The 25,998-nt window shown below is 37.2% G+C and overlaps 1 protein-coding gene across 1 annotated transcript in view; it reads left to right on the forward strand.

Moving 5' to 3' along the window:
• The window catches only part of SH3RF1 (SH3 domain containing ring finger 1), a 79,983-nt gene that overhangs the window by 49,542 nt on the left and 4,443 nt on the right, over nucleotides 1-25,998 (forward strand). The window contains exons 5-11 of the mRNA XM_030493304.1: nucleotides 4,160-4,462; nucleotides 5,352-5,462; nucleotides 13,603-13,757; nucleotides 16,155-16,325; nucleotides 16,488-16,747; nucleotides 19,936-20,291; nucleotides 22,387-22,721. Coding sequence (XP_030349164.1) covers nucleotides 4,160-4,462; nucleotides 5,352-5,462; nucleotides 13,603-13,757; nucleotides 16,155-16,325; nucleotides 16,488-16,747; nucleotides 19,936-20,291; nucleotides 22,387-22,721 — 1,691 coding nt within the window. The remainder of the gene's footprint in view (nucleotides 1-4,159; nucleotides 4,463-5,351; nucleotides 5,463-13,602; nucleotides 13,758-16,154; nucleotides 16,326-16,487; nucleotides 16,748-19,935; nucleotides 20,292-22,386; nucleotides 22,722-25,998) is intronic.

A 25,998-nucleotide genomic window follows, 5' to 3' on the forward strand; every position in this document is an offset into this window, starting at 1 on the left:
TGTTGGTAAGCAGGTAAAGCATTGACTTTTGCATCCAACAGACCCTTATTTTAAGCATTCTGTGTCTTCCTGCATTTCTTATATGTGATATGACAATTTACAGAGGTAGTAGCTGAGAAAGTTTCCCCAACCTTTTAAGGTTTAAGAGTTGAAAGCTGTATTTTCTATATAGAAAGACATAGGTCATTAAGAACTCTGTGTACAGCTGCAGCAATGATCATTAAAATTTGCATTACAGAAAGATACAGAAGTTTGGAATAGTATTTGTCTTTTTCTGATAGGTATGCTGTGGATACTTGGTAAGAATATATTTGAGGACAACTTTTTACCTGAAGGAACATTCTATGATTCAGTGTTTGCTAGTCTGCTCTATTCTTTTACATTACTTTCTTATTAAATTTGTGGCAATAATAAAAGCTAAGACCAAAAACATTCTGAGAGAATTTTTAATAATGATTCCATTAAAAGTGTAGTTTAACTGACTCACAAAACATTCCGTCTTTATCTGTAGACACATAGCGCTGTGAAATAGTTACTTCTATCTGCAAATGAAAAATACATAATGCATACATTGCAAAAAATTCTATTTTCTAAGAAGTGCTAAACCAAACAAACGCTCTAGTTTTCCTAGAGTAAGACCTAATTAACATATCTAAATTACTAGACTTTTGACTGATGGAATCTCAACCTGCTTCATTAAAAGCTCGTCGACCAGGTTCTTGCACAGGGATGAAATCAAATGCAGTGGGTCTAGAAACTGTATGATTAAATTTATAACACTTACGTTTATCTCTGTTCCAAAAAGAAAGATTAATCAGAACTAACCAGATACTATTAGGATTTTTCTATGTAGAGTACGGTTCTGGCTATAATACACATTTGTTGGAAAAACCTCAACTTGGAAATTTTGATGTGGTTTAACACTTAGTAAGCACACTCCAAATCTAAAAAGTATTTAAATTTGTACAAGTTATTCAGCACTCACACAGAACAACTAGAAAAACATAAATGCCCAGAATAGAAAAAGAAAAATCAGGGAAAAGGAATCGCTTTCAATCAAAATGTCAGTAGAAAATAATGACAGCTTTTGTTTTCCCAAGTTGACATGAACAACTGGGAAACACCTTTGTATTAATCCAGCTCCTCTGGCTTTATTTATAAACAATCTAATAGAAATGTAGGAGAGATAAAATTCAACTACAGTGAATATTCAGATTTATTTTTTTTTTAAGTTCATTGTCATTTTATACAACTCCATCCATTAGTTAACATGACATTTTAATCCTGAGAACATAAGATTTTATGTACTTCGTGTGTCAGGTTGGGGTTTTTTATTAGCATCTCCTCTTGTAGCAGACAGGAGTGTTTCAAAACGCACGTGTCGGTTAAGGACAAGTTGCCTTAGTTCCACTTACAGACTTTACTCCTTTGTTTCCAAGTATATGTGAAAGAGAAATGTTGTCCAGAAATTGGAATTTCAACTAATAATAGTGTTGGTAATGTGGAAAAATAACTTCTTGACCTATGTTGATGTCGTAAAATAGCATAAATAAAAACTTTGGATGAACGTGAATGGAAAGATCGTTTGAGAGAGAAGATGGGGTATTTTCACTTCATTTCAGAAAGTGATGATATTTGAATTCTAACTATCTATGTGTGAGTGAAGAAAACCTGATTTGTAAACTAAGTAGAGTAAACCACAACTATAAGAGATCTTAAAATAGGTCTTGCATGGTAGGCTACTCGATAATTTCTCCAGGTGGCTGCAAGCAGGCAGAAACCTATCTGCTAGCCTCAACCCCTACCGCAGCACTGACACACGGCTCGGTCTTGCCCCTGTTTGGAGAGTTGTTCTGTTTCCTGGGTTTTTGTGGGAGGGGGCATTAGATTTCAGGCTACCTGTCACAGCAAAGATTTTGTTGTGGAGGAAATGGGAAAAAAAAAAAGTGTAAAAGTTAAAGTAAAGAAGCTTTGGATCAGATACGTCTGTTCAGGAAAACAACTGACGCAGAAAATGAGGGAACAGACACGGGGTATTTGTTGCAGAAAGGAATGCTGTCTTGAAACATGCCATAGTGTGAGTGGGATGCATTCCCATGGTGACCTTCAGTGGTTGCTAGCTATTTCATTGGAGAATGCATGCAAGTTCCTCATTTCTCAAGGAAGAAGTAAACTGCGCTTTGCAAAATATTCTGCAACTGTTGCTGTCTTCAGGTTACTTCTAGGAAAAGGCCAGTAATCAATTCACCTCCATGTTTAGGTTCATGCTACTGTCCTGTGCTTGCTTCTCTACATAAGAAAGCTCAGTATGTTGCTTATAATTATATCAGACTTGAAACAATCCCATGGGCAAGCCTTAATTTTTCTCTAACAGGTTGTTTGCTGTATAGAATACTCAGATTCTGCAGGCATTAATAGCTTTAGGAGGTAAACATAATTAGGTGTAACAGGTATCTTGGGTGCTTATAGCAGAGTGACTTTTGCTTTTGTGTTTTATTCCTGGGTGATCTCTTAACTTCTTTGATTAGGTATTCTTGTTTTAGGAATGAGTACTGCTTTTCTTTCTCCGGTTTGTGCAATTTGTGAACAGGCTCTTTGCTAAATGAAGGACTAGGTTAGATATGCATAGAAGTGATTGCAGCCATCAAATAAGACAATATGGAAAACACAGGTTCTCAGGAAAGACAGGAAGATTTTTGATCTGAGGTGGAAAAAATAAAATGTGCAAAATGCATAAAATGATTAGTCTTTGAAAAGCCTGCGTGTTCGTCCATGATGAGGACCCTGATAGATTGAGTAGTAGAGAAGGCTTTTTTGGTCTTATTTTCTCCTTTTTTGGTCTTATTTTCTACTTCAGCCTCATATCAGTGTTCTGTGATAAAATCACATGTTTTTCACTGGTCTCTTAAAAGTATGTTTGCTCTACATTTAAAATTTAATAAATAAAAAAATAATTACCTCAGTAATGAGCTTGCAGGTTAATTGGAGAAAACTGTATGGTTATGTCTTCTGTACTACACAAGTAGTAAAAAATTATTTTGTCTCTATGATCCATGTACTGTATTAGCAGGAAGGAAAAGGTAGTGTCCACCTTTTTCTTAGGAATGTTTACTACTCTGACATTGTCTTCTCCTACCCTTCCTGTTCTCTTCATTTGCCTTCTAAAGGACCAACTATAGGAACATTTAGGAAATAACCTCTACGTTCCCGTCTTCATACCCTTTTCTAAATCCCCCATTATGCCCCTCTACCACTGTAGTATGTTCTAAGTAGTTCTTCTTCTTCAAGCATTTAATAATTTTCCTCTGTTACATCCTAGTAGGTTTTTACGTCAGCTCCTCATTGTTCCAGTAGTTCTAGCTTTGAACTTTGTTTGTCTATTTCTTCTGAATTTGCATGGAATTTCCTTCCAGATCTCATCTTTCAAATGCCACTTGAAAACCTTTTCTATATTAAAAAAAAAATAAAATATATTCTTTTTTTTTTTGTACCACTTAATATATATATATATACATATACTTGTCCTGAAAGATAGGATAGTGTTCAGGGTGTAAGCTGTTGTCATTTGTGGGAGCTGCATTTAAATTGGTGTTGATGATACCATGATTAATGATGTCTTGTCTAGTAAAGTTATGATGGGGTAAAATGCTACTTTAAAACTCTTCATAAACATAATAGATATTTCAAGACTTGTGGAAAAAGGGATAAAATAAATACATTAAATAATACACTGAAGAATAGAAATAGTATTTCCATGGTAACTAATTTAATTCTTTCATCCTGATGTTCTTCACAGAAGATTTTTCCCTTCATAATTGGCTACACTTATCCAATAACAGTATTCGTATTTAGTGGTATATATTAATATTAGTTAACTTGTTCAGCAAACTGGTGCTGGTGCTACTTCAGCTCATGAATAAATGGGAGTTCTGACATTATTATTTCCAGTAGCTCTAAAATATAAAAACTATTTTGTGGAAATAAACGGTTTGTGAAAAATGTAATTTAGTTAATGACTGATTTGTAAAGTAGGGCAGTAAAACAGTTTGAAGTTGCATGGTTTAAATTCTATTATAAATAAAAAGAAAATAGATTTTTTTGTTATACTCAGGTGGTTTTTATAAATAAAAAAATACTAATGTGTGGCTATCTTTTGTAGTTTAACACAGCAGCCAAACAGCTGATAGAATTGGATAAGCCCTCAGGTTCTGCTGTTGACTCTGGAGAAGGTACCTCTGGGGCAGCCCACAACAATTCAACCCAAAAGCACACCGATACCAAGAAAAACACCAAAAAACGGCACTCTTTTACCTCCCTCACGATGTCCAACAAGTCTTCACAGTCTTCTCAGAATCGCCACTCGATGGAAATTAGTCCACCTGTCCTCATCAGCTCCAGCAACCCAACCGCAGCAGCCCGCATAAGTGAGCTGACAGGACTTTCGTGTAGTGCCCCTTCTCAGGTAATTTACATGAAATCAAACATAAATTATGTGTGCATGTTTTGTTAATAACTATAAAGGTTTCTGATCTTGTCAGACTACTTCAAATTATTACTTGTATGTAATTAACATTAACGTACACTTTCAAAAAGTTTATCTTCCAGCATCAAAGCATTGAAGGCAAATGTTTTATAATGCTTCTTATACAATAATAGCGAGTATTTTTGGTCTTGTAGTTTTTTTCACAGTTAGTAATTTCATAAGTGCCACAAAGATTTTTATTAAGCTGTGGAAACTAGAAACTGGAGTGATTTAATTTCCTGGGTTTTTTCTAAATTTAATATAATACTGGATATTAATAAAGAAATGCAAGTAAAAGGTAAATTCAACTTGAAAATTGCATAAATTCCAGAAATGTACGGTATTAATCTGATTGTGATAAGTAGAAATATTTATCTGGTTTTATGTATTGTTAATCTCATTGAAGCTTTTAGTTACAAGCTACAGTAGTTCATGAATAATTGCCCGTTTCACACAGAGATTACATTTTGGGAGAAGAGATAGTAATGCAGACTTTGAAGTGTTGGTGTCATTTTACATGAGCTAGTAAAGATGTTTTATTTGCACGTCTTTGGGATCTCACAGCCTTTTATGGAAAAAAAGAAAACTGACATTGGTAAAATTGTGGTTCCCATGGCTAGCTCAATGTATCTCCAAAGTTTCTGAAAGATCAGGGGAAAAAAAAGTGAGCAGTGCGATCCAATATTGTTTGTATGAATAACAAAAAATTAGTTGTAAAGTTACAAATGAGTACTGGTGTTTTTGACCATGTGTCAAAACCAGCTGTGCCAAAACCAGCTCTTATTAAACTATTCAGAACTGACCCTGCTGGGTGTTTTTTCTTTAACAGGTTCATATCGGTACTACGGGGCTAATTGTGACTCCACCCCCTAGCAGCCCAGTCACAACAGGGCCTTCATTTACCTTCCCTTCAGAAGTTACCTACCAAGCTGCTCTTGGTGTAAGTACCGCTCAAGAAAACAGCCTTCCCACTCATTTTTCCTCTGTACAGTCTTTTTCTTGTCTTGATTTCTGATCCATTGATTTGAAATGATTTTATGATGATTCTTTATCTGACAGACAATGGTATAAATTGAACTACAGCAAAAGCATTATTGATATAATAATGTTTGCATCCTGTCATGCCTATCCATTTCTCCAGTTTTCCTCTGTCATTTTCCTGTAGTAAACACAAGAAGCACACTTTCTTCCAGAACAGTGGTTCTCTTCAGCGTGAGTAGGAAAGAAGATATGCTGAGGGGAAAATTAGGGGAAACAAGCAAGATCTTACAAAAATACATCAACTTGAGACTACAGCTGCCAGATATTTGTCTTACTTAATATTACCAATATTCTCTGAAATAAGTTTCAAAACTCTGCGTTCTCCTCATTAGGATGACTTTAGTTGTGTGTACGCCTGTGACAGATGAAGAACACATCTTAGGTTCTTGGAGATCAATATGAAAAACTGTTGCAAATGGCCATCTTTTAAAGGAAGGAATACATTGCAATGCTGTTTCCTTTGGACAAAGAAAATAACATTGCCTTCAAAAAGTGCAGGATTTCACTTTAAAAACTACTGAAATTCCTTGTTTGGCCTTGCTCGTGGTAGGGAAACTCGGGAATGCCCTAAATCATACTGCACTTGTCAGAGCCTGAGCTTAACTGCAGTAAAGATTGTGGACACCAGTGTTCAGAGATCTTCAAGGGAACTTCATGAGCCCTTATTTTGATCATAGGAATTCTTGAAATTCAATTCTTGTTTTGAGTCCAAAAAATGTGCCTCTAACATTGGGGGTGGGGGGAGAGGAGGGACACACAATTTAGTAATAAATCTCCACTTTAAAAAAAACCCCAAACCAAGCACAACAACAAAAAACCTCCAAAAAAAACCACAGCCCCCCCCCCCACCCCTAACCCCCAACAAAGTAAACAACCCAAACAAAAACCTCCAAGACTTGATCTTGTTTGGGTGTCTAATTATCCTTGCAGTCTTTAAAGCAAGTAAAATGTAATGAATAGCTTTGCTGCTAAATGTGGTTGGCTTTGTTTTCAACTTTCGTCACTTGGATCATTTTACACATTTGTCTGCAAAATCAAAGGCAGAATTGTGTGTCTTCTATTACCAACTTTTTGTTGTTTAAGTAAATGCTTAGGTGTGGCTTGGTTGCAGCTGAGAGGTTACATTTTGACAGCCTTCTTTGGGACTCTAAGTTATCTTTTTCAGTCCTTAAAATTATGATGCTGTTATTTTCTAAATTATCTCTAGTTCTTCCTTCTGGCATGGTAAGTGCATTCCAGAACTGGGTACAGTACTGCACGGTCTTTTTCAGTGATGAAATATTCATAGTATAACCCTTTTATCCTGTTAGTCCGACGTTTAGATCTTGAGAATTTGCATCCATTCATTTGGCCTGAGTGTAGAAAAAGTTTATGTTCAGCCAAATATCCACCATGATCCCACAAATTTTCATTGTCATTTGTGATGTACTAATTGCTCTCATCCAAGTAAACGTTATTTCACATTCCTTGTTCTTCATACAGATGACCTTATTGTTGACAATTATACAGACAGTCTGCTTTTGCCCTGCCTTACTGAGTAACACAGGTTGTGCTGTAGCAATTCAGTGTCATTTTATTGTTAACAACTCCTTCAGTGTGTGGATCATCTGTGCAGTCCTGCTGTCAAATGTATGCTATGGAACCAATTAAGGGAGCCAATTAATAATCTCCCTATATTTAGATTCATTTTTAATGACACTGAGCAGGAAGGGACTGGAGGTTGTCTAGTCTGCTCAAGCAGGGCCACCTAGAACCAGTTGCGCTGGATGGTATCCAAACAGCTTTTGAGAATCTCCAAGGATGGAGACTGCACAACCTCTCTGGGCAGCCTGTGCCAGTGCTCAGTCACCCTCACAGTGAAAAACTGTTTACTGATTTTCAAACTGAATCTCCTGTGTTCCAGTTTGTGTTTCACTGAGCACCACCGAAAAGAGCATGGCTCCATCATCTCTGTCTCTTCCCTTCAGGTAGTTATATACACTGATGGGATCCCCCTGAGCCTTTTCTAGGCTGAACAGTCCCAGCTCTCTCAGCCTTTCCTCATAAGAGAGATGCACTAGTCCCTTGATGGTGGCCCTTCACTGGACTCTCCAGTATGTCTGTGTCTCTTGTACTGAGGGGCCCAGAACTGGACACAGTAATCCAGGTTTGGCCTCATCAGTGCTGAGGAAAGGGGAAGGTTTGATCTCCTTTGACCTCCTGGCAAGACTCCACCTAATGAAGCCCAGCATACCATTACCCCTTTTTGCCACAAAAGCACATTGTTGGCTCATGTTCAACTTGGTGTCCACTAGGAAGGACCTTCAACTATTTATTTTTGTATTGGGATATGAGGTGCACATCTACTACTAGAAACAATGAGCTGGTTATATGTTAATCCATATAATCTTCTATACTTCTTTCATCCCGTCCTTCAGAAGATATCAGTGAGAACTGAGCAAACAAAATCAGTTTTGGTATCTTTTGTGCTGTTATGCAGAATACAAGTGTAGCTAACGTATATGCTGCAAGCATTGAGCAATTGATTTGACTGTGGCTGAGATACAGTCTCAGAGACTGGAGACAATGGGGTAGGCAGGATTCAAAGCATCGTTTCAGAAGTTCTGTCAGAAGTTGCCCTTTTTTTTTTTTTTTTTTCCTCAGTAACAAACGCTTTCGTTGTCAAGAATCAGTAGTTCTTTCTTTGATGCCAACATGGAAAAATACTTTATTTTGGTGTTGATGCAAAGTCATTAAACCACCTTGGGTGTTTTAATTGCATAAGCTTGTTCAAAAGCAATCTCACCATTGGTCCCCACAGGAATTAAATTACAGTGCTAAATGCACCATGGAGTGAAACTCCTGCCACATGATCGTCCTGTATCCTGGGGTGCTGCTTTCCTTTTGTGATAACCATGTTCCTGGTTATGTTTCCAATTAGGCATATAATTCCCATTGAGAATCTGAATTATTCTCTGCCACCCTCTTTAAAAGTCAGTAACCTTCTGTACATAATGTTCTGTTTCTCCTTGTTTTCAGCATGACTAAAATACAAGCTGGCAACTCAGGCTAGAGTCAGGTCGTTCTTGTGTACTTTTACTGTAGATGATATTAAATGATGCAGTTTATAGTGACAGGCTGTGAAGTGTGTCTTTTAAGTCCACTTTTCCTCTTGCTTCATAAACTCTTGTTTTAATTTTAGAAATGTGCAAAATGGTTCTGACAGGTCAAGAGGGGAAGTGATGTTCTTGTTTCTAGATGTTCCCTTTCTGGAAATACCCTCTCTGACATTCTGAGCATTAATTTTAAGCCATGGAGCAATTGTGATTGTATGATTTAATACATCAGAAGTGGTTGGCTTGAGTCCTTTTGCTTTTATATTTTTTGCTTCTGTAAGTATAAATTCCTGCATTTTTCTAAGCTTCTCACTTTTGGCTTTTACTTCATTTCTGAATACTAAGTAAATGACAAGGGAGTTGAATTGGAACAGGAAGGGTTTCTCTTTAGCATGAAGATGATTTAATTGGATCTTCTTCCTGCCAATCTTTTTGATGCTTATAACACTATTTAAATAATAATTGATTATTCGTTGAGAGCAAGCCATTCACACAAGTTCTTTTAATTCTTTGCCAAACTTAAGATTAAGAGAGAAAGAAGAAAACGGAGAGGATGAGCATGATTCCCCATCAGTGTAGAAGAGAAGGATATATTCCTTTACAGTAGTCCTGAATTTGTGCAGCTTTGCTACATTTATATGTCCTGAATCTAGAAGCAAAGGAGAGCCAATTTCTTCTCTTATCTTCTGTAAGAAAGATGCCTTTTTTTTATTGTTAAGAGGAAATATTTTGAGCTGTCTTGTTGAGTAGCAAGTTTAAGACAGTTGAGATTAATTCCTAAAGGAGCCTGTGAGTCATTTGTCTGTGTACATGTATAGGATCACATTTTAGTTTTTCGTTGTTATTTTGGGAAATACTATGGTGGTTCAAAAAATGCCAGTTTTCTTAACTTTATTTTGTCCATAATAATATTTTGTACATGCTATTTGGTACCAAAATTTTATGAAGTAGTTTACACATTTGTAGCTAAAATTGACACAAGTAAGGCCTAGGAATAAGAGTGTTTCTGTCAAGGGACCATATACACTATCTGCTGCGTGTATCATTTAAGCAAATTTTAATTCGCATTCAGAAAACCTGTGATAATTTGAAGTTTTCCTTCACAGCAGCAGTTCTTTCGCCTAGTTCTTTAGCCAGCGGCATTAATTCTTGTTTCGTGTTTTGAGGTTTGATTCTTTGAAATTAAAGAAGCTATGAACCAAGACAAACTTCTCACAGCTGAGGCTTTTGACTGTGGTATTATCACTTACGCTTTTCTCTGGGACTTCAAACCACAACTTTGCCCTTTAAGGGGGTATTAATTGGTCTGCTGCTCTTGGCCACTGGCATTTTCGAACCTTGTAGATGCTTAGTCTATTTGAAGTTCTTTATAAAATATAAATAGCAGATGTCAGGTTCAATAGTTGTTGGGTGAAAATATGCACGTATAATTATGTAAGGCTCATTTATTTGGGAGGAAATTCTTGGATGTAATTTATAGGGTAGTTATCTAATAGAGTAGATCTAGTTGAAAAAACTCTTAAAGCAAGTGTATGATTTGAACCATGATTCGGGAAAACTGAGACAAAACATACCACAGCAGAGATGATAGTTACATTCAAAAGCAGCAGCAGAAAAACAGAATGTAGCAACAGCAGATAACTTACCTTCCTTTCATTCTGCCTGTACAGTCTCTTGAGAACATAAAAGTGTTTTGGACTGCAGTCAACCTAGATATCCATATTGCTACTTCTGCAGGTTGAATATGTTGACTTTGAAATGGTGTCTTGGTATGTGCACTTATCTAGCAGAAACAGGTGGTCTGTATTTGGATGGCTTACACTCACTTCCATGCTGAAGGTTTGAGAAGTATAAAAATATCTGTTTTTTCTGGTCTTGTTCTCTTGCCCACACACACAGAAAAAATTGCCCCTCTATGTTAAAGCATATAAGGTAGTCTGAATTATTATTAATGAGGCACAAGCTGAGGGTTATAGTATACTGATGACATTTAGCATTCTCTCATGTAGTTCCAGATGATTCAATATTGTAAGTTAGTCAGGAGGATGTTTATATAAGAACTATCTGAGTTTTAACCAACAAAAATTCAGATCAACTTTTGTAGGAAAGAGAAAGCAGCTGAAATAAACTATGGGGTTTTGTAAGAGAGCCCTGTTCTTGATAACATATATTTATAGTTTAGGAATTTTGTTAAACATGAGCCTTAATTTGTTAGCCCTCAGGGGATTTTGCAAGTCATACATTTTTCCCTAGACCTTGTGGGAGTGAAGACAGTTACTGAATTTTTTTTTTTCCACTGCTGTGCCTTTTGTTGTGTTTTGGATGAGCTGATTATTGATCTTCAGTGGGAATGCAACCCAGTTATATTTAAACTTAGTCATATGTATGTGTTTCTCGAACATGAGTCTAGATACTGTTTGAAGTTTTACTTAAATTAAGTATTGAATTACATAATGTTTCATCATCCAATTAAAAAATATATTAGCACTTCCTTGCTGGTTTATATGCTTGAAAGTACACCTGTCTGAAAAGTAGTTGCAGAAACTTCTGATTTCCCCCCTTCACTACCTAAAATAAAATGCTCTTAATTATTTTGATAAGCATATCTTATTGAATCATGTGCAGTTTACGTATATTCTTTCACAGAGTGTTGAATATGGGAACTATCAAAACTAGCTTGTGCTCTGGAGGTAGGTATGTTTCTCAATAGCTAGAAAAATGGTTGCATGCCAGAAAAAATCTTGAAAACTTGGCTAGAGCATTTGGACCCATTTATCAAGTTGTAGCAGTGCAAGCTGAAGTGCATTAGTCCTCTAAAACCTATCCGGTAGTTTTATTTAGATTTCTAAATACTTGCCAAGTCGTTAGGAGTTTAATTGGGCTGTGGCTCACTGCAGGTTTCATTACCATAGTAATAGACACAGGGAGGGGAGCAGAAACTGAATAAAGCAGAATAAACTAGAGCTGGGAAGGTGCCTTTGCTGCAGCTAAAAATTCAATGATGTGTATTGTGTGTTCAAATGAATAAAATAGAACACCCAGCATTTATATCTTTAGAGATGCAGGAAGTGCAGAATTGTTGACAACCTTGATATTGTGCAAAAATAGGTTTAATTTTACAGATTTTCAGCTAATCATCTCCTAATGTGGGTTTACAGCTTCTACCATCTATAAAGGAATCTAGATGACTAAAAAAAGACTTTAATTTATATTCTGTTGATGGGTTGCATAGAAGTTAGATGCTCTTGTTCAGATTGGGTTCAATGAAGACATTTGTTGAAGCTGACTGGGAGGGGGGAAGTAACTTCTGCTGTAAAATAACTGCAAGAGAAAAGCTGGTGTTGCACTATGAAGTATCAAGATATTTTAGAAAGATTGTTGTATGGATGGGGATCTAGAATGTGAAGGAAATGCAATTGCGATTCTTGTGAATAACTGAACTATGTGCATCAAAGCTCTCCAGCAGATCATGTCTGCTTTGTGTTGGATACAGGAGGTCTATTTGGTCTTAAGAAATTGTTAATGTAAAGTCAGAAAAAAGCTTTAAATAAAAATAGGAATATTTCATGATATACCATGCAATTTATATCATAACTAAGGGTAAGAATTTCGACTGAAAAACTAGAAGAGTTAAACAGTTTTCTCTAGATTTGAAAGCTTTTAATCATGCAACTCTTTACTGTGTCTTGACAGAGTAAGACTAGCTCAGAGAGCTGTTGACAGTTTCACCAAATGTAGAGAGGTAATAACAGCATAGTGTACACCTAAAACTTATTTTCCCTCTAGGTTTTTGCATAGAAAAACAACAACAACAACAACAAAACACCTTTAGAAATAGGGTGTTTGAGGGGAATTAAAATTACTTTCAATTATGTAATTTCCAAACTGATAATGTAACACTGTGCATTTATATGCTGATGTACTGGAAGAGCCAGGCAGTAGTTCAGGACATTTTGTTAATTTATATTTTTGTTAGGTGTTTTCTAAACCTGAAGTGGCATGGCTTAGAGTTTTGTTTCAGTGTTAAAGGATTGTGTTCAGTTGAAGGTCATGTTTGAAATGAATTCAGTTTTACATTTTCAAATGTTGGAGGTTTTTCATTACTCTCTTTGCGTGTGTTGTAACACAAATAATTATTTTTGGAAGGGGGGAAGGAAAAGTTCTCCTTTTGTGAGAGACTTTTCCCAGGAGTGTCAGTACACAAGGTCTTAAAGAATTGTCTGAGGCTTTACAGAGCAGAAGGTAACAATTGCTCCATTGATTCTCAAAAGACATAGAAGTCTGTAGGCAGGACCCCCATTACGATCTGCCTGTAAAAGAACTGCGCCTTTTTACTGGGGTGTTTGTTAAAGATTACCAATCTTGATAATACTGAATTTCAAAAGCTAACTCTTTAAACTGGGAGAATAGGGGAAAGTGGTAACAATAGCTCAGTGACTGTGGTCTCGTATTGTGCTGGCTTTTGTAACCCATACATCAAAAGAAAATTTCCCCCAGAAGGGTGGTTTTGGGTGCACTGCTGCTGAATTGTATATTATGTTTCAGCTTCAGGTTACAAAAACAATCATGTTTTGAAGTATAGTCAGCAGTTAAGATGCAAAATCTGCCTCCTGGAAGGCTTCTGAATTATTGTCGACTCCTATCCTAAGCATGTTATAATTAGAAACAATGCTTTCAGTTTTTCCTATGCTGAGAAATTGCTTCTCATTTGCTTAATTAGCTGCCAAGTCTTCAGGATTTTTAAACTGGGAAAGGAGAAATACAGACAAACCTAACTCCAGTTGTATCATACCTGTAGGTAAAAGAGTACTGAACTTGGCTGTTCCTCCCCCATTTCCTTAGAATATCATGTGCCTTTTTGTTCTTTTTTTTTTTTCCAGCTGATTCAACTGATCAACCAATATTGATCATCTGTGTCTATTTTTTTTGTTCTCATAAAATCAGAATATGAATCCCCCACTTCCGCCACCACCTCTCTTGTCTGCTGCAATCATTGCATCGGCTTCTTCTGGACCTCAGTCTGCAGGTGTAATACAAAGGCCTACATCAGGACCAACTGACCAAATGGCACATTTACGACCACAAACTCGTCCAAATGTGTAAGTAAAATTGAAACTTTTTGCCAGTCAGAAAAATGGAACAAGATCAGTAACTTTACACATACTCATATCATGCCAGCTGGCTGTGTTCTGCTAGATTTCCCAGAAAGCCAAGCATACATTCAGAACAAGAGCAACAAAACATACATATAGGTGATATCCCCCAAACAGCCTTCATACTGACAGTTATTTATGTCTTAGATAAATATAATCAGCTGTTGCTGTGTATAGAAAGGACTCACTTCAAAAATACAAAGTATTTATCATGCAGAAGATGAATGAATCCTTGAGTTAGCGATGACGACTCTGTAACTCGCGAGTGGCAAATATTGGAGTGAACTTACTCAAGGTTTTCTGTTATATATGGTATGAACAACCTATTCTTGTATGGCATAACTTGGCCAAAACACAGAAAGTACTGCATTTCATTTAGACTGTTATATTAGCATCTCATTATCAGACTGCTTGTGTAAGTTGCAATTGAAATTTGACTTACGATTCTACAGTTCACTTAATTAGTGGGTTGCAGTCGGGAATGAAGGCAAAAAGCTGCTAGTTAGCATTATGTCTTCACACTTGTAATACAAGCAAATGTGTGTCATCCTTCTGGGTGAAAATATTTTGTATATTAACATGTGCTGCTGACAACATCTTTTGTCTTGGAAACTTCTTTGTTGGAGCTTCGAGAATAAGAACCATAAAAGAAAAAATAAAATTCAGGAGTGGTTGAATTATCTAAATAGGACACGTTTGAATAATGCAAGACCCGCTTTTGTTCTGTGTCTTTATTTTATTTTCCCACCAGGTTTCCTCCCACTCCAAAAGAGCACCCTTCTTGTATAGCAGGTGCATCTGGATTTGGGCTGTTTCTTTGGTGTCAAGCATTCTAACACTGCTTCTTATGGATTATTGTGCTTAGTTGTACTTAATCAAGTTCCCATCTCATTTATTCCCATCCTTCATCTTCAAAGGGTTGCTCTTAATCAAGATACTAATGATATTTGGAATGACTTAACCAACAGGGAAGTTAATGAACACCAATTAAAGCACCTCAGTTCCTTTCTCGTAGAGCTTCAGTATGTGACTTTGTGGATCACCCCTAAATCATGTATCAGTGAAGCTTTTTTTGCCAGTGTGTCATATATTGTCTTTAGAGCCTATATTGGACTTGTTTTACCAGGTACCTATACTGCATTATCTGCAAAAATGCTTTTTCCTGGGTGGACAACAAGGAACAAAACTAAAGTGCAAAAAGAAGCATACCGTAAATGCTGCCATTACAGTGCACAAGAGCCAATTCTGATGAAAGGCTGTTTTGTAAAGCTGCTTTTTTACCCTTGGGGTTTCAAGGGGAGTGGAAAAGACTAGCATTGAAAGTAATTGTGGATCTTTTTTCAAAAAAGGGGATATCGCGTCCGTCTACCCTAATTGGCTGCCTCCTGAGAGAAGTATATTCTTTTTGAGAAAATGTGATTTATTAGAATGCTATTTCCCATAGGTCCATAATTATATAAACATTTTTATATAAATGGTTTAAAAAGTTGTCTTATGTTGAAACTGTGGCAGAAAATAGAGCACTGGGGTGGTTAAAACAATATTATTTTTAATGTGACAATAGGAAACTGTGCAATCTTATTTGAAGACTTCCCTAGGAATATTCCAGCATCAACTGCAGGAGCTTCAGTTTTATTTTTACTGTTGTTTTTTTTGTCTCTAAGAATGTCTTTTTAACAAGTAAGAATGCAAAATGTTTCTGAACTCTCACTATGGTTTCAGATGCACTGTATTATGCATTAATGTTACTTAGAAGGAAACAAAAGAAATGAACTTTACAAGTGAGTAACTTGTAAAGTTATTTGTAAAGCTAGCTACCTTACCCATAGACTTCAAGTTCTAGTAACATCTTTCTTTTGGGCACACAGTTGCACAGGGAGGTTCCAATTTTGCAATCTGAAAAGTAGTTCTGATACTGATTTTTCACTCCCAACTAACAGAACTTCTCCATTCTCCCCACCCCTCCACAAAAAAAGATGTTGTCATGTCACAAAATGTAAAAGATCGTAGAAGCAGGTGAAGGGAGAGAGAAGTGAGATACGCTGGAGTCTGTAGTTGATAAACACCTATTTAAGTTCACTAAGTTAATTAAGAAAATGGATAGTCTCATTAGAAGTATTGTTCATTACATTACACTGAAGTGCAGTTAGGAGGATATTCTTAATGGTCATTGTTTCCCTTAATATTGCCATAACTTCTCTTTTAATATTGTAACAGTATGACGGATCTACTAACACATAACCTTTTGTGCCATGCCTTCTCATCTCTGAACTCTCTCTGCCAGAAGGTGATGTTTTCAATTGTTTTAGGTTTATCAATTGCATTTACTTTCCTGTCTTTTAGGTATATTGCTATATACCCTTACACTCCTCGAAAAGATGATGAACTGGAACTGAGGAAGGGAGAAATGTTCTTAGTGTTTGAACGCTGTCAAGATGGTTGGTTCAAGGGAACTTCCATGCATACAAGCAAGATTGGTGTTTTTCCAGGAAATTATGTGGCTCCAGTTACAAGGTTTATTTTTAAACAAGTATCTAAATGGCTTATCTAGTTTCAGGTCCAAAATGATTCTGTTATTGTATTTAATGCTAAAATTCGATAATAGAAGAGCTGCAGGTTTTAGTAGCTAGCTCATTTTTCAGATGTGATTTAGCATTTTGCTTTTAATTTTGGCAGGACAGTGACAAGTACATCACAAACAAAAGTTCCCATGTCTACTGCTGGCCAGACGGGACGAGTGGTAACTATGGTCAGCCCTTCCACTACTGGTGGAACATCACAGAAGCTCCAGGGGAATGGTGTGGCAGTGAACTCCAGCACAGTACCCACAGCTGTGGTTTCTGCAGCGCATATCCAAACTAGTCCGCAAGCCAAGGTCCTTATGCATGTGACAGGACAAATGACAGTCAACCAGGCTCGCAACGCAGTTAGAACAGGTAAAAATCAATCAATAAATAAAATAAAGCTTTTTATGTTTGGTAGGCAAACTGTAGGATCTGTCTGGGCGAGTCAGGATATGCATAAATACCTGCTGGGCTTTCTAAAAGTATTTTTTATGTTATTTTTAGAGTCGAGTGCTTTCTGAAATGACAATATTTCTCTCTGAATTGTTGAATCTTTAATTATTCTCCTCTAAGCAACTGTGTGTACATATGTACTCCTACTGTTGGGAATTTATATGCAAGTATTTTAGATGGAATTTTTGTTATTTCATCAGTATCTGAGATGGGGACGTTCTTTGAGCTTCCCCACTCATAGGCAATTCATATAGTAATAAAAGTAATAAGAACATTTGAGTCATAGCTTTTTTTTTTTTTTGTCTTAACTGCATAACAGCTACAGATTGCTCTAATTTAGCATTCACTTTTAGATTATCTCCTAGCATCTTTGAAGACCTTTAGCATTCATTCCTCCTTCTTTTTCAGGTCTCTGGCTCAGGGTTAGTCCTTAGGTATTCGAGTTTGTTCTCTAACCTTGACTGCAACCTCTTTCAGCTTTGACTCTGAAACAGTAAGGCTGTACTGGCTTCAAGATCCATATGATTTATGTCATAAAATTCTGTATGTCTGACAGGTATAACTCTGCCTTTACTGTCTGGGGCAGGCCACATCACAGTGAAACATGCCGCCTTCTTGTTTAAACCCAGATCCAAAAAGATTGATAGTGGTGTTTTCAAGAGTTTTTGTTTACCAAATCCATGCACTCCTCTGTGGATTTGCCAGGCTAGGAAAATACCACACAACTGGAGTCTAATCTGTTCCAGTTACTCCTAGGGCCTCAAAAGAAAAGGGAAAAAACCCCAACCCAAACCTCCATTTCAAACTATCCCAGTATTCCCTCTTTCAGCCTTAAATTTGGGGCCTAAGATCTCTTGTTGAGACAAAGGGGTTTTTTCATCACAAGGCTCTTATTGGCAGAGCGGAAGAGAAAGCAGAAGTTGCAAATGGTGTTGTTATCCCCTTAAGGGTGATTTATTTCTTATGGTCTCAAGATCCATGAATTAACCCAGCATCTTCAGAGTCATGCATTTCCTAAAACACTGTTCATGTTCAGATGTCAGCACCAGGTTTCCTTTTGGAGGAGGTAGGATATGTACATGGATATTTTATTTCCTTAGTTGGTGCATGATCTTAGGCTGGAACAGATGTGATAGTCCTCTGTAAAAACTTTATTCTTTACCTTTAAAAAACAATAACCAGGTGCTATTGGCAGCTGGTAAGAGAAACTAAGCAAAGCATCTGTGCTTTCCTGCCTCTCAGGCATAGGTGGTTTCTACTCTAAATTCTTCTTTTGAGCTGCCTAGAAGCTTGCAAAGTGACAACACAAAGGAGAAAGCTCCTGTAGGCTCCAGAAGCCTTTCTGTACCCACATCTCTGCACTGCTGTCAAGACAAATAAGATCTTACAGTTCCATTCAGCTGGAAAACATGACAACATACTTCTCAACTTTTCAGGTCCAAATGGAAAATTCAGAGGGGCTGCACTCTCTTCACAGAGAACTTAACATAGGATTGTGATCTGAAAATGTACGATTCAGTCACAAATACAAATCTGTCCCTTACAAGAGTGCAAGAACTGAAGCAATAACGGCTGCTTTATGTTCGAATGTTAGAGAACTTTGCCATCAGCATCTGAAATGTGATCATCTTGAGCTTTCCCTGGTACCTTCACTGAGTGTTACTCTCTTGATGAGGCTTCATAGATCAATGCTGCATTTCTGCAGGGCTGTTCTTCAGTTTCAGTTTAGCCCAGGACTTCAAGAACCCTTCTTCAAATTATCTTAGTGAGATATCACTTTACATCACCCTTGCTGAGGGGGTTTGCATCCTTTGATTGAAAGGAACTTTGAAAATGTTCATGGTAGTCAGAGTTAGGAAGGGTCTGCTATGGGGGAAGAGGTTGTGTATCGAAAAATAGACATAGCATTTAGTGGTGCTTTTTAAGAAAGAATTTGTGTTTCTGATCATGGAGATTTTAACTGAGTATAATAATGCAGGATTGTTATATCAAATTTGTGAACTTTGTCAGCCTTCTCTAATACACTGTTGATGCAATCTAACCAAGTTACCAGGGGAATTTGTAGAGAGCAAACTGAAGAGATCAAGTGCTTGAGGCTTGATTCCAGGGTATCACTTAGAACAAACCTGAAACTCTAAGCAGTATCTGAAAAATCAGAGTGAATTGATATGTTTGAGATTTACATGCACCAAGCTAGAGAGATGTACCCTTGCTACATACTATGTTTCAGAGTATTTGAAGGAAAGAGGCTGTGCAGCACTGGGATGCTGAATTTTGCCTCATATTATTCAGTTAAGATGTTTGCACTTCATACTACCCAGTGCTGCAGAGGTAAGCTGTTGAAATGATCCAAAAGCATGTATGGTTGACAATGTAACTATAATAGCAATGTTGTTTCTTGAGAAGGATAAATTAGCTAATGCAGAGCTCTGTGCTTTGCAGCTAGGCTGCAGCCTAGGTTGGTATATTCAACCCTGTGCTGTTCTGCAGCTTCCAGTGTGAATGTTCCTTTTATTTCACAGGGGTATGAGTAAATCCACTTCTATATTTAAACATCCCAAGAGACAAGAGCTTACGTTTTCAGAGAAACCACTCATAGCAGTAATTGCCACTGTACTTATTGTTTGAAAGACCCACTAAATCTGTTGTGGATTTTGTGAATAGTTTAGGGAAAACAATCCAATTATATTTTTAGCAGCTTCTATAAGGAGTGTTTCTTCCTACTTTGTTTTATGTGCCCTGACAACTACATAGCATATTAAAAGGAACAAACAAGTTCCAGGCTGTATTTAGCTAGCTCTTACAAACTAAAGTGTAATCTTCACTTTGCATCTCTCTCTGTATGTGAAGCATTTTACTTAGCAGCTTGGACATCTCTGCAGTAGTTGCAGTGCTGTTATTCTTCTGTGCATACTGGTGCAAGTAGGGTAGCATATGCTACTTTATTCTGGTGAGACGAATTTGATGCTGTGTAAGATGTCATAGTAATATGAAGGGGAGTTAGGAAGGTGGGAAGGAAGCTTCTTATGACTGATTAGCTGTAACTGTGCATCTCTTTGTGTGTCTTGTGAAAAGATGACCTATCACATTTTATTCTTTTGTTCTAGTTGCTGCACACAGCCAAGAAAGACCTACGGCAGCAGTCACACCCATACAAGCACAGAGTCCAACATGCCTTATTCCTGCAGCTGTGATCATTCCCCACCACTCTGTTGCCTCCCAGCAGCTCCAGCCCCCAGCAAATAGTGCTGCTTATGTCACAGCTGTGAATGTGAACCGCTCAACCATCCCACTGGCATGTGCAGCAGGTTCTTTGAATTCTCCCAACATTGCTGCTTCATCTTTGGAGGAAGATGTTAGTGGAAGAACTGTAAACACTCACGCTGGAGCTCCTGCATCTCCAGAGAGTGCTCTAGCAGCTGGTGGAAATGCTGCTGTCAGTAAAGCAGACAAGGATGGCAAGGTGGGTAGAGAATAAAATCATTCCCTTGAATTCTACCATTTTTATCATGCAAACTTTTAAGAGATACATATATCTTTCTTTTACATTTTGTTGAACAGCAGCATTGTAAGGTTTTTAAGACTGAATCTGAAACTCAGGCAGCCATTTTGTGACTACAGCCATGGGCAAATATATTCTTGGCCACACAAGAAAAACATAGGGTGGATAAAACACAGACCAGACCTTGGAGAAGGGTTAAAATAGGGTAGCAGGTTCATGCCTTAAGCAGGAGAAACAAAAGGTAAACGGATAAAGTTCAGAAGAACTAGTAGATTCACTGTTGGAATTTCAAGTATTTTGTTTTTCTTTACCTGCAGTCAGTTTCCTAAATACTTTAGAAAGTTGTATGTTTAGCATATGTTATCAGGAAGTATCTGTAAACTAATAAGCCTGTAATTAAAACAAAACCCCAACAACAAAATAACCCACCCAGACAAAAACCCTATGAACTTGTGGGAATATACAAAAAAAAATCAGCCTAATAAAACAAACCTATTTTTTAGTAAAAATCATTATTTTTTTAGCTTACCTTCCTGATTAAGCAGACACCCTGAGAGGTTATGAAAAACACATAACCAGCAGTGTTTATTGTACAAAGAAAAAAAAGCACATAACTCTTTGTCTTTTCTAAATGTAGTGATTCTGCTTTCTGTCCTTCTATTTGAAGTATTTTCATCTGTGTCTAAACTTATTCTCACTGTCCAACAGCCATGTAATTATAGTATATTGTAGGCAGAAACATTCCTTCAACTTTATAACTGGTTTTGTTCTACAGTTGTGGTGTAGTTAGATTTTTTTTTTTCCTCCTTTTGACAACTTTTTTTTACATCTCAAATGTTTTAGGCTTTACCTTACTACTCTTCAGCCACATGCACTCCTTAATGAAGTTTATGAAGGGTTTAATCATACGCTGTACACTAATCTCATCCACTTTTTAATTATTTTTGTTGATTATTGTTGAGTGGATGTATCTAGAAGTTTGTTTTAAAATTACTTTAGTCGTAGCCACTGAAATCAGACTGAGGTGCCCTTAGGCAGGACTTCTGGAATCATAGCATGGTTTGGGTTGGAAGGGATGTTCTATGTGTTTGACAGTATGTTCTACAGTTTAGGGTTAAAGATGCTAGCATATTCTTTGAGCTTCTCTTTTTCTTTCCCATTTGCTAGACGGCAGTCTTAGCTAATATAGCTTTAAGTTATTGGAGACTTGGAAGAAGGACTGAGGATTTTTCTTTCACAGTTCACCAATCCTACTGCGTCCCAACTTATAATAAAAATCTCACATTGCTCATGGTTTTCTCTTTCTGTGGTTAAACAGCTTATTTTTGTCTCCAGGGCTTACAATCTGGCACCTCTCATAAGCACTAAAATCACTCAGTCACAGGGTTGGTAAGAAGATCACTGCCACACCCCTTAAAAAAAAAAGACAAGAAACACAAAAGCTACTTAAATAATTCTCTTCAGGGTAAGTAATAGTCTTCAGGGATTCCTGTCTGGACAAGCAAAAAGAATGTTTACAATTCTCCCCTCTAGCAGAGCAGCAAAGCACAATACATTCTCCTCATGACAAATTTCTGTTAAATCATGAAGGTCTTCCCTTACTGAGGGAGGATAAGTAAAAGACACTTATCTAAACAGCAGCCTCCAGGGCAGACTTTTCTCCCTGCTTGGTTTGAAATGACTCTTCATGCCTTCCTAGAAACTTCCATGTTAGCAAAATGTTTTACTTCTTAGATTCCCATTGTGGGAATCTAACTCCTCACCATCCTTTTTCTAGACAGCCTTTTGGGTCAGTGGCATTGGCTTTTAAGGTAAGAACTAAAGCAAAAGGACTTAGCTGGTTTATGGTCTGAAAGACTTACTGTTTTTCTCTTTAGAATTTTAACAATTATCTTTCATAATCTTTGTAATTATTGTTATTAATTTGTACAGTCTCAAATATCTCCTCATAATTTACTGAGTCCTCTCTGATTACAATGTCCTCTGTCAGAAGGAAGTGTTCAACTCTTCACGGGAGACTTTTGTTCTAAAATGAGGCACTGCTTTTGGTTTACAGAAAGAAAAAAAGGGTTTGCTGAAACTGCTTTCTGGAGCATCCACTAAACGCAAGCCCCGATTGTCACCTCCAGCATCACCAACGCTGGAGGCTGAGCAAGCAGCCGCAGAGTTAGCCCTGCAAGGTGCAGTTGGGCCAGAGCTTCCGTCAGCCAGCGGTCACAGCAAAGCTGGATCCTGTCCCACCGACAGTGAGGTCTCTGGGCTCGTGCAGGAGACACTACATCGGAAAACAAGTTCCCTGGATTCCTCTATTCCTATAGCGCCACCGCCTAGGCAGCCTTGCTCATCCCTGGGTCCGGTCCTGAGTGAATCCAGGCCTCTTGTCTGTGAAAGGTAAATTATCCTATACAGCTAGACTCAGGTAAACCAAGAGAAAATCCACTCACTGACACTTGCGGTGTATATTAGAACTGCAGCAAAATGCTGAGATTTTATAGCAAGAGGAAACTTATTTTTTTAACAATACCTTATGTGCTTGTCAGCCAATGCTCATGTTTATATTTATTTAGTTTTTGTGTTACTTTGAGGTTTTGGAATGAATAGACGCTCAAATACACTGATCACAGGTTTGGTATGAGAACTGAGGGAGATAAAATGCACAACATCAACACATTATATTCTTTCATTTATGCATATCAGGTTAGTCCTTTAAGATTATTAGCAGTGCATAACTGCCAACCTAAATATATGGCAAATGAGATCCTTATCTATGAGTAGGCTTAATACATGATTTCTTCAGCTGTTGCAAAAATGCTTCTGCTACCTGAATGCCCTGTTACTGTGCACTCCACATAGCAAGCACTAAGGCAGCCTCCGTGTCCTGGCAAGTGAGCCTGAAAAACATATAGCTGTCTGGACTCTGAAATTGCCAGGCAGTTGCTTTAAAGTTCTGTCACTTTTCTTTTGTGTCCATCTATGATTGTCAAATGTCCAAGTCCTCAGTAGATTGCACAAACTGTGAAGGAAGTGGCAGTTTTCGAACTACTGTCTCTTTTTATTATTCCTGGTAGTAGATAAGCAATATGAAAAGTGTCATAGGTTTTCTTTTGCAGTAGCTACAGGATTGTGTAGCATACAGAAAAAAAAACCAGTAGAGTTGCAGTGTTAACAGCTCTAGGACTGAACTGATTTATGCTGACTATTGTAGACTTTGTTCTGGTACTATTAACTCGTGCTGTGTGGGCATACTACTGTATTTCCAGAGGCCCATTGATCTTAAGCTCTATCTGTGTATTAGAAGCCAGACGGCATATAAAGTTTCTACTTTGTCTTTTATTTAACTTTTGTCATACCTTTAATATTTTTTAAAAGGTTGATACTGTTTCTGTGCGACTTCCTTGCAGGAAATTTCTACTTTAGACTGATTTTTTGAAGTAGGCTTACACTTACAGATGGAAAATAAAACATGTCAGACTTTTATTTAAGAATTACATACTTTATTTTCACATTATTGTAAGTCTGTTTGGGACAGTAATATGGTTTTATACTTTGAATGTGAAAATAAGACCAAATTCATTCTGGCATGACCATGGATATTTGTGTAAAGCTATCTGCATTCTCACAAAAAGTAACTTTTTCACTTCTGTGATGGATTTTTTTTTTCCTCAGAACTACTTACAGAAAACGATGCTAACAGAATTACCTACAGAAAATGCTTACTTATTGATCTAGTAATACAATACACTCAAACACTCTTTTTTAATATATGTTTGTATCCTTACTGTTGTTTAATTGCTACCAGAAAAGTGCTACCACAAGATCATTCTCTCTGGTAATCATGCAGAATTGTTACTTTTTGGTCAGTGTATTTAAACAGAACTTCACCTGGGTTCCCTTTGTCCTTTTCAAGGCAGGGTTAATGTTTTTCATGCTGATGTGCTCTTGTCACGTTTCCATTTCCTTAGGCCCAACTGCTTAAAATGTGTTGCTTAATAATAGTTACTACTTACATTGTATCATCAAAGTAATTTATAAGCATTGATTAATCTTCATTAGTCTGGAAGAAGAGGTGAGTAAGAAACATACTGATGGTGCGATAGTTGGTTAAGAGGAAAATATTCATAAGGATAAGCTCAGCAAAAAGATGAAGAACGGAGAAATCTGCTAAGGTTATTCTGCTCTTACATATCACAATTCCAATCACAGGCTACAATGTGATTGGAAAAAGAAACAATGCTTTGTCTATTCTGACTCTGGCTTTGCAATGTAATTATTAGTGTTCAGGTTTTATTTTCAGAGGTGACTGGAGGACTTAGGAGTCAGTTTCTGCTGATTATCCTACATGAATTAGGAGTAAAAGTAGCTGGCTCAACTCTGGAAAGTACTTGAAAATGTTCCTGGTTTGGATATGGAGTTTTCCAGGAACTTCTTGCTTCCTTTAAGATGCAGTATCAAATTTTTACTCTAATCCTGCTGTTTCTCCTTTCATTAGAATTATAAGTTGTCCTAGAATGTGTCATTCCTGTATGTTCTTCAGAAAATTGGAATTAAAAATTGTAAGCTTGTTTCCAATCATACAGAATATATGGATGGGCATTTGATTTGTTTGATAGCAGACAAGCTTTTTGGGACATGGCTTTGCAAATGGATACTTCATACCCGTGGCCATTTCACTAAAGGAGGGGAAGATGATCCATCCCCTTCCGTATTACTGTTGCAGGTCTTCTCTGTAATTGCCATTCCTATATTCACTCTTCTCCTGTGAGCTAGGTTGTTGCTTATTGTGGTCCGTGGTCTTCTATAAGTTCCTTGTACAGAAGGAGCAGAGAAATCAAACAGAAATTTCAGCCAAGCCTTGCTTCCAGTTTGGAGCAGTTTGGAGAATTCCTGTACATGAGACACTGCAACAGTGTTTGGTCATTTCTTCTGATTCTCCAGCCAAGACACAAGTTGTCTTCAGGTGTTGGGATTTCATGTATTGATGCAGTGCACTGACAAGGCCAAGGATCACTGTCTTTTCACTAAAACGATAGACCAAACTCCCTGTAATTCCTGGAGGGAATTACATTCATACCATGTTATGCTATGAATACACAGTAATTTGGTTATCTGAGGGGTTTAGTTTTTTCCATAACAAGAGGTAAAAGACTATTTCAAGCTTTTTTTCATGAGCTTTCTCTTTTAGAGGGAAACACTGATTAAAGCCTTAAGTTTTACAGTAAATATACAGCACTTGTAATAACAAACTTCCCAGCACCCCACAGTGGTGTTAAAGACCTGAAGTTGAACCTAAATACACATCACTGTATATCCTAAACTAGAATATGAATCCTTTATCCAGTTACAGTGAAGGACAGCAGTAATTTTGTTCTGTGATTAAAGTGACCCTAAGTTATTTTATCCAGCACAAAATGATTGGTATAACATCTGCTTCCAGTAAGCAGGCCAGTGGCTTTAGAGGGCAGCAGGTCTTATCACATCTGGCAGCTTTAATGCTGTTAACTAAATGCTGCCCTAGACGGGTGTTGATCCTCTGTAGGAGTTGAGGCACCTATTCAGCAGAAAGGAGAGAGCTGCACAACACCAGCGCACAGGTGAGCTGAAAAGTAAAAATTCAAAGTGCAAGAAAAAGAAACTCAAATAAGAAGATGAATAATAAGTATGAATTTAA

The sequence above is a fragment of the Strigops habroptila genome, chromosome 7 (assembly GCF_004027225.2).
Source record: "Strigops habroptila isolate Jane chromosome 7, bStrHab1.2.pri, whole genome shotgun sequence".
Taxonomy (NCBI): Eukaryota; Metazoa; Chordata; class Aves; order Psittaciformes; family Psittacidae; genus Strigops; species Strigops habroptila.